At 65.6% G+C, this 12469-nt stretch overlaps 3 protein-coding genes across 6 annotated transcripts; all 3 read right to left on the reverse strand.

The window, feature by feature from the left end:
- Positions 376-4753, reverse strand: DHX58 (DExH-box helicase 58). 2 transcript variants are annotated; one of them, XM_021378060.1, is made up of 12 exons: positions 4445-4753; positions 4170-4371; positions 3898-4088; positions 3650-3766; positions 3246-3372; positions 2981-3163; positions 2642-2898; positions 2299-2448; positions 1915-2076; positions 1447-1637; positions 1152-1248; positions 376-914 (listed from the first exon to the last, which is right to left on the reverse strand). In XM_021378060.1, the coding sequence occupies exons 1-12, from the start codon at positions 4610-4612 to the stop codon at positions 735-737; spliced, it is 2025 nt and encodes a 674-aa protein (XP_021233735.1). In that variant the 5' UTR covers positions 4613-4753; the 3' UTR covers positions 376-734. The 2 variants fall into 2 exon arrangements, with proteins under 2 accessions (XP_021233735.1, XP_021233736.1); XM_021378061.1 differs by lacking the exons at positions 376-914; positions 1152-1248 and having other exon boundaries at positions 1496-1637; positions 2207-2448.
- Positions 4984-10926, reverse strand: KAT2A (lysine acetyltransferase 2A). Of its 3 annotated transcripts, none has more exons than XM_021378031.1 (18): positions 10646-10925; positions 10112-10235; positions 9862-10007; positions 9608-9697; positions 9080-9261; positions 8792-8983; positions 8595-8701; positions 8398-8505; positions 8176-8312; positions 7851-8074; positions 7659-7785; positions 7469-7579; positions 7247-7390; positions 6922-7036; positions 6761-6797; positions 6568-6631; positions 6332-6416; positions 4984-6105 (listed from the first exon to the last, which is right to left on the reverse strand). In XM_021378031.1, exons 1-18 carry the CDS (start codon positions 10886-10888, stop codon positions 5912-5914), a joined length of 2430 nt encoding a protein of 809 aa, XP_021233706.1. In that variant the 5' UTR covers positions 10889-10925; the 3' UTR covers positions 4984-5911. The 3 variants fall into 3 exon arrangements, with proteins under 3 accessions (XP_021233706.1, XP_021233708.1, XP_021233709.1); XM_021378033.1 differs by having other exon boundaries at positions 7851-8059; positions 10646-10924; XM_021378034.1 differs by lacking the exons at positions 4984-6105; positions 6332-6416; positions 6568-6631; positions 6761-6797 and having other exon boundaries at positions 7012-7153; positions 10646-10926.
- Positions 11666-12463, reverse strand: LOC110388622 (heat shock protein beta-11-like). Its single transcript, XM_021378076.1, has one exon. It carries the CDS (start codon positions 12387-12389, stop codon positions 11808-11810), a length of 582 nt encoding a protein of 193 aa, XP_021233751.1. The 5' UTR covers positions 12390-12463; the 3' UTR covers positions 11666-11807.

Raw genomic sequence — 12469 nt, forward strand, 5'->3', positions numbered from 1 at the left:
ACCTCAGCCTGGGGAGAGGCAGGAGAGGGCACCGCAGCCCACAAAGAGCTGCAAATAACTCACGCGGCCTCATTACCCGGTTTCTGCGGAGCGGGAGCGTGGCTTCGCGCTGCCCCCAGGGAACCTCCACCTGAATCTGGGCTGAGACCCACGGCGGCGGCAGCGGCCGCTGCTCCCAGACAGAGCCGAGCCCCCGGGGCAGCTCGGCCCCACGCAGCGCCCGCAGCGGGACGGGAGTGGGCTTCCCTCTAGCGACCGCCGGCGGGAGAGCACAGCGGGGAGCGACGGGGACGGGGAGACGGACGGGAACAGGAATAGGGCAGCGCGTTCCCCTCCCTGAGCGCTGCTCGCACGATGGAAGAGACCGCACAGCGCTTTGCAGGTACCCACCACGCACGTTTACAGCGCAGGATGCCCGACTTCATAAAGCAGACGCACGCCGGATCGCACCGCGCGGCCGTCGGTTCCCTGCGCCGCAGGGACGGGAGCCGCTGCCCGGCAGCGGGGGCACGGGGGCTGTCCCACCCCGGGACCGCGTGTCCTTTATCAGCGTTGTGCAGTCAGTGCCGCAGGACTGCGCGCAGCGAAGCACAGACGTGCTGGGACACATCTGCAGAGCGCAGCGAGGCGCAGCCCGCCTGCACGGGCCTCAAGCGACGTCCTATGACAAGGGTGATGGAAAGGTCCCCCCCGCCCCAGGATGTGGCCTGGGAGCGGTCCTGAGCGAGCTGGCACTATAGGGATTCGTCCAGGGTGCTGGAGCAGTACTCCACGTAGCTGAACTCCTCGATGGGGAACGTCACCCTGCTCCACTTCTTGTACTTCCTCTTCTCATCCGGGGTCACCACCACGAAGTTTTTGATGCTGAGGATGGGTAACTTCACGTTCCGGTAGATCATCTCCATTCCCCACTCCTGCGTGGACAGGGAGGGGACAGGCACACACACGGTGACAGAACTCTGGGCTGCAGGACCTTGCACCCAGCCCCCTGCCTGGAAGCTGGAGGCAGCTCCTTGCTCCCAGCACACTTCCCCCTTAGGAGCTGCCCATGACAATGTTCCACACGTGCAGCACCCACAGGCATGTGCCAAAGGGAAACACAGCTCCTTTTTCTTGCTGCATGGTCTGAGTGAGACGGCCCCGGAGCTCACCTGCCTGCACTCACTGCACACAATGCGGCAGCCGGGTTCCCAGTCCCTGAAAGTCCGCTCAAAGTGTATTTTCCCAGATGAGACTGTATAATAAATCCTGGGAGAAAGGAGACAAAAGACACCCTAAGGGGGGAGGTCCTGGGGACAAAACTCAGCTCTCCCACAGTCACGCAGTCCCACACAGCCCCTGTGACCTCCCCAGACCAGTGTCCCCAAGGACGAGCAGGCAGCAGCCACCCACCCACCCTGGGCAGAGCTCAGCCCTGACCGCTGGACTCTGCCCGTCCCCTCCTACCTGAAGTTGGGGTTGATGTTCACGTGGTGCATGGCCTCCACCGTGCGGATGTCGCTGCCGCGGCACACAGCCACATTGCAGTTGACACAGTGGAAGTAAACATCATCCGGGTCGTGCAGCTGCCGCCTCTCGCCGTTTCTGGCTTCCTTCGCTCGCCAGCTTAAAACAGCATTTTGCTGCAACTCCATGATCTGCAAGAAGGGCAGAGAGGTAGGAGGATGGGGTCAGTGAGGATAACACAGACGGGCTGCAGGTGCCGTAAGAGATGTGGCCATAGAGAGATGGAGCATCCCAGAGAGCACAAGCTGCATGGAAAGACAGAGACGTGCTGTGCCATACAGCTCCCACTACTTCTCTCCAGGAGCCAGCACTGCCTCAAGGGGAGAGCAGGCACCCCAAATCTGGGTGCAGAGTGCTGTACCCATCGGCAGATGCAGGAAGGAGCAGTGCAGCCCTCCCTGCGCTCACCTTCAGGCGGTACTCCCGCTCGGGCATGGCTTGCACTGCCCTGATGGCCCTCTCCATGAGCTCCACCAGGTTCTCGTTGAGCTGCTCCCGGGACACCTCCCGGCTGTTGGCTTTGGCGAGGACAGAGTACACGCTGTTCTGGGCACGGGCACGGCCCCGGGCCTGCAGCAGAGGGGACAAACACTGCGGTGTGGCTGAGCCCCTCATGCCGCAGGACGCACAGGGCCAGGCAGAGTGCTCCCCCTGTGCCCTGCACCTCCACGGGGCGATGCTGCACCAGGGCCAGGCTCACCCCCAGGGAGTAGTCAGCAGGCACTGGGGGTGCGGGAGGGGTCCCCAGGTGCCACCCAGGTGTCTCAGGGCCAGGGGGATCCTGGGTGCTACCTGCACCATGGCAATCTCGTTGGTCATCAGTCCATAGCGCACCACGATGTTGCACTCAGGGATGTCCAGGCCCTCCTCAGCCACGCTGGTGGAAAAGAGCAGGTTGAGCTCTCCGCTGCGGAACAGTGCGATCACGTCCTGCTGCTCGTTCTGAGGGGAGAAGGGGGGACACTTCAGTGGTACCCCAGGACTGAGGGCTGCACGTGGCTCCGAGCCCCTAGCAGCACACACAGCACCCACAGAGTGTGCAGAGAGGGGTTGGACTGCATCCCCACCCGGTTCCAGACCATCATCAGCACTGCCCTGGAGCACAGTGGGGCCATGCGCAGCCCGGGCCCCCCACCTGCGTCATGCCCTTGGTCTGGTTGCTGTAGCCGGTACCGGTGAGCACGGCCGCCCTGATGTGCTGCCCACGCAGCGTGGCCGTGCCCTGCAGCCAGCTGAGCAGGCTGTGTGCGCTCTGCCGGGTCTTGGTGAAGATGATGCCGCGGGATGACTCCAGGGGCTGGAAGTGCTCCTGCAGGATCTCCTCCAGTTTTCTCAGTCGGGGGTTCTCGTAGCGCTGGTCTCCAGCCAGCGCCAGCAGTGTGGCCCTGTTCTCTGCACAGAGAAGTGGGCGTGAGGGCTGTGCCCCAAAAGCAGCCTGCGCTGCCCTGCTGCTCCCACTCCACCTCTCCTTTACCCTCAAAGGTGGTGGCCAGGAAGCGCTCGGTGCCATCCTTCATGTCCCTCTCATCAGCGTAGAACTGCTGCAGGCACTGGAAGGCGTCCGTCATGCGCACGGCGTCGTTGATCAGCAGGGCGTCATTGTACTTGCGCAGGTGCAGCGCGCACACCCGCGTCTTGCGACAAAAACTCTCTGCCGCTGGCACAGAACAGAGACAGTGCGGTCACATCCCGCCCCGCCAGCCCGACACCCCCAGAACCCTGTGCTGCCAGCTCCTCACCTCTGTTCTCCAGCTCCACGATGCGCTGCTCATAATCCTGCGTGCCAAAGTTCTGCGGCAGCCTGGGCATCTCCATGTGCTCCTGGATCCGCTCCATGATCTCCTTCAGCCGCTGGCCAAAGGGGTCCTGGGGGCAGAGAGTGCTCAGGACCCATGGGTTGGGGGATATTGCTCTGGTCAGCCTCAGGGGCACAGCTGGGAGGGCTGGGGTGGTTTGCATAGCAGGACCCAGATGGTTACGGGATCGCAGCCAGAGCTCTGGGTGAGCTGATTCCTGCAGTTAACCTAAACCAGGCGGGTGGCGAGCACCAACCAGCCAGGGAGGGACCCGCCCCGCTCAGCACCAAATGGGAGCTTTGGGGTCGTAGGGAGCAGAGCTGTGGGCTCAACCCACCACCTCTTACCCACGCTCTCTCCTGACACAGGTCGTACTGCTTCCTGGGCTGGGGCACACGGCTCTGCAGGTGCTGCGCGTGCTCCTGTGCTGATGTGATCACCTCGGTGTCCAAGTTGGCACAGATCTGAAAGGGGAGAGCCCCAAAGCCATCCCTGAGCCCCGGCAGCCCAGCACCATGCCGTGCACAGCACCTCGCCCCGCAGGGTGCCAACACCAACCCCGTTTGGAGCCCCAGGAGCGGGGAGAAGCACCCACCTCCAGGATGTGTTCCACAGCCCCTTCGAAGGAAGTTTCCCCCCCGGTGCCGGGGGATGCCGTCAGGCCCAGGATCTGCGGCAGGCCCCGCTGCCCACTGAGCTTCTTCTGGAGATAGCTCAGCATGATTTTGTTGTAGACAGCTTCCTTGTGAGTGTGGTGGCATTCATCTATCACCAGCAGGGAGAAATCTGCACAGGCAAAGCAGGGGAGTGGGGTGAGCCGCTCATCCCGGGGCAGCCCCCAGCCCGGCCACGGGGTCCCGCTCCCACCCGTCAGCTCCACGTGCGCCTCCTCCTCCCCGCTGAGCAGAGCGTTCTGCAGGATCTGTGCCGTGCAGATGACCACGTCGCTGCCCTTCGCCAGCTGCCCGAAGAAGCACTTGTGGCTGCTGTCCCCGCTGACGGCCGTCACTTCGAAGGCATCGCGCAGGACGTGGAACTCCTTCTCCAAGTGCTGCTGCACCAGGTGCACCTGATGGGCGCCCACATGCTGGTCAGTCCCGGCCACGGCCCCGCCGTCCCCAGGGTGCGGGGTCCCCGGGCACCTTGTTGACCAGCACGGCCACCCGGCCGCCCCGCCGCCCCTCCAGGTGCCGCCTGCAGACGTGCACGGCCGCGCGGGTTTTGCCGGCGCCCGTGGGCAGCCACACGATGCTGTTGCGACCTTGCAGGGCCGGGGCCACGGCCTCGAGCTGATACGGGTAGAGCTCCATCGCCGCGGTCCGGGCTGGGGAACGGAGCACGGGAGGGACGGAGGTCGGGAAACGAAAGCGGGGCCGCCCGCCGCGCCGAGCTGCGCTGGGAGGGGGAGCCCCGGCCGCACCGCACCGCACCGAGCCCCCGGCGCTCCCGCCCCTAGCCCAACCCGCCCGCCGGGAGCCTCGGACCTGAACCGAAACCGAAAGCAGGCGGAGCTCCGCGGCGTCATCGTGAGCCGGGGGCGGTCCCGCGCGCCCCGTATCGGCACCGTGCACCCCAACCCAACCCGTGCCCAGCCCCTGCTCCACGGCACCCCTCCCAGCACACGCTGATTCAGGACCCCCACCCCGCTCCTGCCGCGGCGTCGGGCACAGGGAGAGCTGGCTCTGCACAAGTACATTTATTTAAAAAATAACAATAATAATAATAATTAAAAAAATGAAACAAAACCAATCCAAACGAAACAGTCACATGGAATGGGTGGACGCGAACAGTTCAGGGTCTGGTCCCACCCCGGCAAGGCCAGCGAGCCTGCAGAGCAGCACCAGAGTTCACACAGCAAGGACAGCACAGGGAGTAAGGCAGCAGGCGATCAAGTGGGGGAGGGGGGAGGAGGACACATTAATGCTACGTGGGATGCACCCCAGCACAGCTCCCAGGGAGGTACAGGGACACACGGGCACAAGGAGGGATGCACACAACAGCCAGCCCCAACCCCGGGGCTGCAGGACAGCAAGGGGAAGCGGGGGTAGACCCCCACCCACGGCAAGGAGCTGGAAGAGCCCCCACCGCTCCCTGCAGGGCTACAAGCAGTGGGGGAAGAGCAGGGGGCTGTGCTCCGGCAGGAGGGAAGAGCTGATAGAGGCAGCAGGAAGAGGAACACCCCCCAGCCCAGGACACTGCGCAGCCTGGGGGGGCAGGGAGGTGCCCCACAGTACATTCAAGAAGAGGGGCAGGTGCTGCCCGTGCATGGACAGGGGCAGGGGCTGAGGTCTGTGCAGAAAACCAAAGCACTTGTGTACCCCTGCCCTGGCACTGAGCGGGGGCAGAAGGCACAACCCTGGGGGGAGAGGCAGCCCCGCTCCAGCCCCCCCTGTCCCGCAACCCACAAGAGAGGGACTGGCAGCACCGCAGCTACCCACCCCCAGCTCCCCCCCCCAGCAGCAGCAAACCCAGCAGCAGCCCCTGCCCACAGAACAGGGCTGCATCCCAGATGGCCCCTCTGGGGGCAGCAGCAGCCCTGCCCCCCCCACACCAGAAGGAGTGTGTGTGTGGGGGGGGTCCTGGCAGCCACAGCAGATCCAGACCACCCCCTACTTGTCGATGAGCCCCCCTTCCTTCAGCTTGAAGTAGAAGAACTTCTCCAGGGTGTTGGCACACTTGCAGTAGTCGCTGTCGGGCGGGTTGTACTCGCGGCAGTTGGTGATGATGCGCTGCAGGTCGGCGATGAACAGCTTCTTGGTGACGTAGTAGCGGTTCTTCAGGCGCTCGGTCATGGTCTTCAGGTCTGGGGGTGGGAAAGAGTCGGGCCCCATCACACCACTGTGCCCCCCCCCTCTGCCCAGTCCTGCAGGTAGGTCCCCCCTCCGCCACCAGCCACAGCCGGAGGGGAGGGTCCCCTGATGGGTCCCATTCTGCTGCCCAGCTCCCCCCGGGAAACCCCCTGCCCAGCACTGCACTGGGGCATGCTGCGATCCCCCCGCCCCTCACCCCCACAGCCCCCAGGCACCCACCAATAGGGAAGCGGATGATTTCGTAGTAGTCTGGTGCCTCCGACTTCTTCACCGGCTCCATGAAGGGCCACGCGCTGGGGTGGGTCTGGGGGGAGGGGCAGAGTTACCGCAGGGGGGGGACAGCACCAGCCCCTGCCCTGAGCCCATGGCCCAGGCAGAGCCGCATGGGGACACCTGTCTGCTCCATCCCAGGGATAGCATGGGGAATGGTACAGGAGCGCGCTCCTGCCCCGCACCTTGATCTGGGCCAGGAGGTTCTTCAGAGTGTTGTAGAGCTGGTCCGGGTCCTTCAGCTCCTTCCTGCAGGGCAGAGCAGAGCCCATCAGCACGAGGCTCCTGCACCACAGAACAGGGCTACCACGGGGGTAGCTGCAGGGCCAGGGGGTGGCACAGAGCAGGAGCCCGTGGCCCTGGGACCCCTCAACTCACCCCTTCTCCTTCCCCAGTGGTTTCCAACCCGTTTCGCCTAGAAGAAAAGGGTCAGCATCACCAGAGGGCTCTGCCCCCACACATGTGGGGCACTGCAGCTCACCGAGGGGTCTGCATGAGCCCTGCCACCCCCACCCCCCTGGGCAGCACTGAGAGCTCACGGATGCCAGGGACGCTCTCGATGGGGATCTGCCGCACGCCCTCCTTGAAGCAGGTCAGGCCAGGGTAGACCTTGCGGATCTGTGCTTGCTTCCTCTCAATCAGCTTCTTGATGATCTGCGGTGGGAAGGTGGCACATCAGCAGGTGCTGATGGACAGGAGGCCCCAGCAGACCCAGAGCAACAGTCAGGAGCAGTCCCCAGCCCCAAGTGGCACCGCAGTGATCCTGCAAGCCTGGCCGCAGGGGTGAGTGAGGGATGGTTCGCAAAGGCAGGCACACTCCATCACCTCACTTCTGGGGGGGGGGGGGGGGGCAGTCAGAGGTACCTCCTTCTGCTTCTTGATGATGTGGGAAAGCTCGGTGTAGGGGATGCGGGGGTTCAGCTCGCACTCCATCAAGGTTGCCCCCTCGTAGTCCTTGATGTAACCCAGGTAGCGGCTCTTGGGGACCTTGATGTCCTTGGAGAAGCCCTGCGAGGGGAGGGGAGGTGGGAGGGAGCTCAAGGACAGAGGGTTGGGTGGGGGGGAACAGCAGGGGAAGGAGCTCACCTGCTTCTTAAAGTAGCCAATGGCGTACTCATCGGCATAGGTGAGGAAATAGAGGATGTTGTGCTTGATGTGGTACTCCTTCAGGTGGTTCATCAGGTGCGTCCCATAGCCCTGGGGGAGCTGCCATGAGATGGGGTCCCTGCATCCCCAAGGCAGCCCATAAGCCCCCCGAGGGGGTCTACAGCCTCACCTTCACTTGCTCGTTGGACGTCACGGCACAGAAGACGATCTCGGTGAAGCCCTGTGTCGGGAACATGCGGAAGCAGATGCCCCCGATCACGCGGCCATCCTTGATGAGTGCCAAGGTCTTGTGCTTCCTGCGGCCAAACGAACAGTGAGACAGGGAGCGCCCCACGCAGCCCCCGCACCCCCCAGCACCCACGGGTCGAAGACGAGGCGGGTGATGTACTCCTTGGGCATGCGGGGCAGCTGGTGCGAGAAGACGTTCTGCAGGCCCACCAGCCACATCAGGATCTTCTTGTTGGACTTCTGCGAGAGCGAGTTGCCAATGACGTGGAACTCGATGATGCCGCGGCGCTCCTCCAGCCGGGCGGTCTCATCCCGCGCCGCGTTGGCCGACAACAGGCTGGTCTGCATGGGGGGCAGCTGAGCCCCCCCGGCCCCAGGACCTCAGAGCCCCCGAGGTGCCAGCACCCCACGAGCTGTGCCCCACAGCGGTGCTGTCCCCACGTGCCCCCCGCCTGTACCTCAGGGCCCAGCATGGCAGCGGGGTCGGTGATGGTCAGCATCACCTCGTTCACCAGCTCCATGGGGATGTCGCCCATCACGCGGATCCTCTTGGCGTCCTCCAGCGTCAGGCTCTCAGGCAGCTTCCGCTTCTCCCCTGGGGCAGCATGCAGCTCGTCAGGCACTGGGCTGGAGCCCACGGCACGGGGCTGGAGCTGGCCCCGCTCCCTGCACTGCCCTACCCGGCAGCGGCTCTGGCGTGCCGGCGTCCATGCTCGCGGCCAAGCTGCTGCTGCTGAGCTTCTTGCTGAAGAGCGGTGCGGTGGGCACTGCGACGGCACTGACGGTGGCTGCAGGAGAGCAGACAGCCATGAGCGCGAGGAAGATCCATCTGCACGGCAGCAGTGACAGCACCGGCCCAGCCATCGTCCCGTGGTACCTGGCCGTGACACCAGCTGGGTGCCCTCCGCAGCCGGCACAGTGAAATCCGCCTCCCAGATGGGTGAGTTCTCGCCATAGATCTCCTCCTCCAGCATGGACAGGAACCTGGCGTGGAGCAGGGTGCCGAGCTGGGTGCACACAGCCCCGTGGGGAGCACAGGGGAAACAGACGCCCTGATGGCTGCCAGGCACCTACTTGGGGAAGTGGGTGAGGATCAGCGTGCGCTTCTCCGGCACCAGCTTGTCCTTCTCCACCCGGAACTTCTCCAGCAGCTGCCGGCGGGTGACGGTGAAGATGGACTTGAGGAGGCTGCGCCCAAAGACGTGCGTGGTCTCATAGCGGGGAAGGCTGTCACAGCTCTGCGGCACGTGGCAGTAGCACAGCCACCTGTGGGCGAGAGCGTGCGCTCCTGGGGCTGGGACCCCCCCCGGCACCAGTGCTGCTGCTGCAAGAGAGATCCACGCAGAGGCAGCCCCCCCTCACCTGGTGTAGTTGACCTTGTAGGTGGCCACATCATCGTTCTGCGAGCGCTGTCGGAACTGTGACGGCGTCTCCAGCTTCCAGTAGTTGAGGCAGAGCAGGAACATCTTGGAGAGCTCGTACATCGTCTGCCGCTCCTTGGGCGGGAGGTGACTGAACTTGTACTGCACGAAGTTCAGGACCCCCTGCGGGAGAGGAGTGGGTTGGGGGGTGCCAGGGCCGTGGGTTCCCAGCCACCGTCACTGCACCACAGAGCCCAGCTGCCCACAGGCACCGCCAAGATCCATGCAGGAAGCCTGCAGGAGCAGCAGGAGCAGAAGGGACACGGCTGCCACCCCCACCACACGCTCTCATTTTCCACTCTCAGGGACAAAGCTGAGAGCTCCAGTCTGAGTTTGCAGCACAGTGTGTGGGGTCACCACAATGCCAACACACCGCCACGTTTGCTCAATGCCACGCGTGCTCGATTCAGGGTTTTCAGCCCAGTCTGTCCCCAGCTCAAGTCCCCAGCTCAGCCTACAGCGGCCTCACCTGCTCAATGTTGGGTTTCTCAAACGGGGGGCTCCCCAGCGACCCCTCAACCACCGGCTGGCTCATCTGCAGGATGCACTTCCTGAGGAGCTGCAAAGACCCCATGGGACATCATCACCACCACAACGCGCGCTCCTTCCCCGGACACCTCCCTTCCTGGGAGATCGAACACAGCAGCTCTGCAGCTCTGGAGAGGGGCTGCACAGCATCCTGCAGGTCGGGCAGAGGGTGAGCAGCAGGACAGATGGACGCACCTTGAACAGGTAGAAATAGACCTGCTTGGTGTCCGTGTCCTCCTCCTTGTGCACCGACATGAAGAGGTTCTCCACGTCCACCACCATGCCCAGCAGCCGGTTGATCTCCTCCTCTGAGACGTTCTCCAGGTGGGACACGTGGTCGGCTGCGTCAGGGACAGTGCGTGGTGAGACCGGGGGTGGGCATCGCTGCCCCCATCCTGGGGGTCCCAGCACAGGGGGCTGTGTATGTGTGTGTGGGGGGGGTTACCCAGCGCGTGGCTGCAGCTGCGACAGGGCTCGCTCAGGTTGGTCACCGGCTGCTGCAGGTCCATGCGGGGGGCGGTGGGGGGGTTGGGGTTCTTCCAGCCGTTGCACTTGCAGGCATCATTAGCCTGCGAGGAGGGATGGGAGAGACCATCACACAGCAGCCCCACACACAACGCAGCCAACTAATGGCCGAGCAGCTTCACCCACCCCCACCCTCCACAAAGCCTCGGGACCCATCCCAGCCCAGCGCTGAATGTTCTCCCTGGAAGCAGGCTCAGGATCGTGCACCCCCTGCCCACGCACGGCCCTGCGCACCCTGTCCAGCTCAGCACCCCGCTCCAGCATCCCCCGCCCGTGCACGACCCTGCACCCCGCGCCCCCGCCCCACGCACAGCGCTGCCCACGCTGGTCCCGCATCCCCTCCTGCATCACCCCGCAGGGCTCAGCGCGCGGCTGCTGCAGCCGGTCCCCACGCACAGCCCCGCATCCCCTCCCGCACGGTGCGGCATCCTCAGCCCGCACGCCCCGCGCCCACCTTGCAGGCCGAGAACACCCCGAGCTTCTCCAGCTTCTTGCCGCGGGGGAACCCGCGCACCTGCGCCTTGCGCTGACTCGCCCGCTGCTGTTGGCTGAGCCCGGGCCGCGCTGGGTCGCTGGAACCCGCCCCGCCCGCTCCTCCCGGGGCCGTTCCCCCGCTCCCGACCCCGGCACTCGGCGCCGCCGCCGTTCCCGGAGCCGGCGGGGGTCTCCCGGCTTGCGCGGCCTCCGGCTCCGCCATGCCGGGCCCCGGCGTGCGCCCCGAGCTCACTGCGCCTGCGCGCCGGGCACGCCGGGAGCGGTAGTTCGCAGCGGGGAGGGGTGGGCCCGGTGCTCCCGGGACGGCGCCCCGTGCTCCAAACTCGGCATGGGAGATGGGCTCGCGCCCGCGGGCTCCGAGCACCGTGCCCCCGTACAGTAGAAATTCGCTGCGGGCTCGGCATGGACCCACAGCCTGGAGGGCCCATCCCGGGGCTACGCCGGTAACGCGGGGCCGACACTGAGCGGGGAGTTACCGGGGACGCCGGCCCCGAGCTCCGGTACCGGTTCCGCGGGAACGGACCCGCGCGCCCCCGCTGCGCTGCCAAATATGGAGCGAGGCCACGCCCCCCGCCGGCAAACACGGAGCGGATCGCGCCCATGGACGGGGCGGTTCCGCCCACAGCCCCGGGGGGGCGCGGTTCGGTCGCGGTCGGCCCGGCAGCGCCTGGAAGGTGCGGGAAGCGGCGGGGGGTGCGGGGGGGACGATTGCTGTCCCTGCCCCGGCAGCGCCGCGAGCGTCCCAGCACCTTCCCGAAGCGCCCGGCACTGCGTCTCGAAGGGCTCTCCGTGCTGCTCGGGGGCTGCCAAGGGCTGCGCATGAGCGGGACCCCCCTCCGTCCGTCCGTCTTTCTCCAGCAGGGCAGGGTGGGGAGGGGGCCAGGGACGTGCCCTTGGCAGCGCGGTGCGGCTCCCGGAATGGCCGTCCCGCTGCGTGAGCACGGCGGGGCCAAACCAGCAAACACACGAGCCGTGTACGTAAAAGTCAGGGACATTTATTACATATCAAAAAAATCTACACGCTTTGGCCAGAGATCCCCCACTCGTCAGGGCCGGCACGGCCCCGCTCTGCGGCCGGCGGTGCCCCAGCACCGGGCTCAGCCCGGCCCCGCGCTGCTCCGTCACGCCTTGGCCCGCTCTGCTCCGTCCTCGGCGTTGGCCGCTGGCTGTGCCGCCGCTGCTGGCAGCTGGATGGGCACGTTCCTCTCGTTGGGCGGCGGCAGGGCCAGCCGGGGGGCCTCGATGCGGAGCTGCCCCTCCCCGGACAGGGAGCAGGTCAGCGCCTCGGCGTCCACCTCCTCGGGCACGTCCCACTCGCGCTTCAGCACCTCGTACTTGTAGGAGAAGGAGCCCTTCTCGTCCGTGCTCTGCGTCTCCTTCTGCCCCACCAGCACCACCTTCCTGCCCACCACCTTCACCGACAGCTGCTCGGGGGCAAAGTCCTTCACGTCCTGGCAGACGGAGAAGCCCTCCCCAGAGCCCTGGGTCAGGGCCGCGCTGCTGCTGGGTGCCTGCTCCGCGGTGATGGGTCCGTGGCTGCTCAGGAGCTGCTCGAAGCTGCTCATGAACTGCCGAGCCTTCTCCATCTCCTGCTGCAGCTCGCTGAAGATGGTCTCTGCGTGCGGCCAGAGGGTCCTCACCGTGCCCAGCCGGGTGGCCAGGGAGCTGGAGGCGAATGGAGCGAGGTGCATCCGGCAAAGCATCGTTGTCCTTTGCTGCTGCTGCTGCTGCTGCTGCTGCTGCTGCTGCTGCTGCTGCTGCTGCTGCTGCTGCTGCTGCTGCT

This window comes from Numida meleagris, chromosome 26 (genome assembly GCF_002078875.1).
Source record: "Numida meleagris isolate 19003 breed g44 Domestic line chromosome 26, NumMel1.0, whole genome shotgun sequence".
NCBI classification, from domain to species: domain Eukaryota; kingdom Metazoa; phylum Chordata; class Aves; order Galliformes; family Numididae; genus Numida; species Numida meleagris.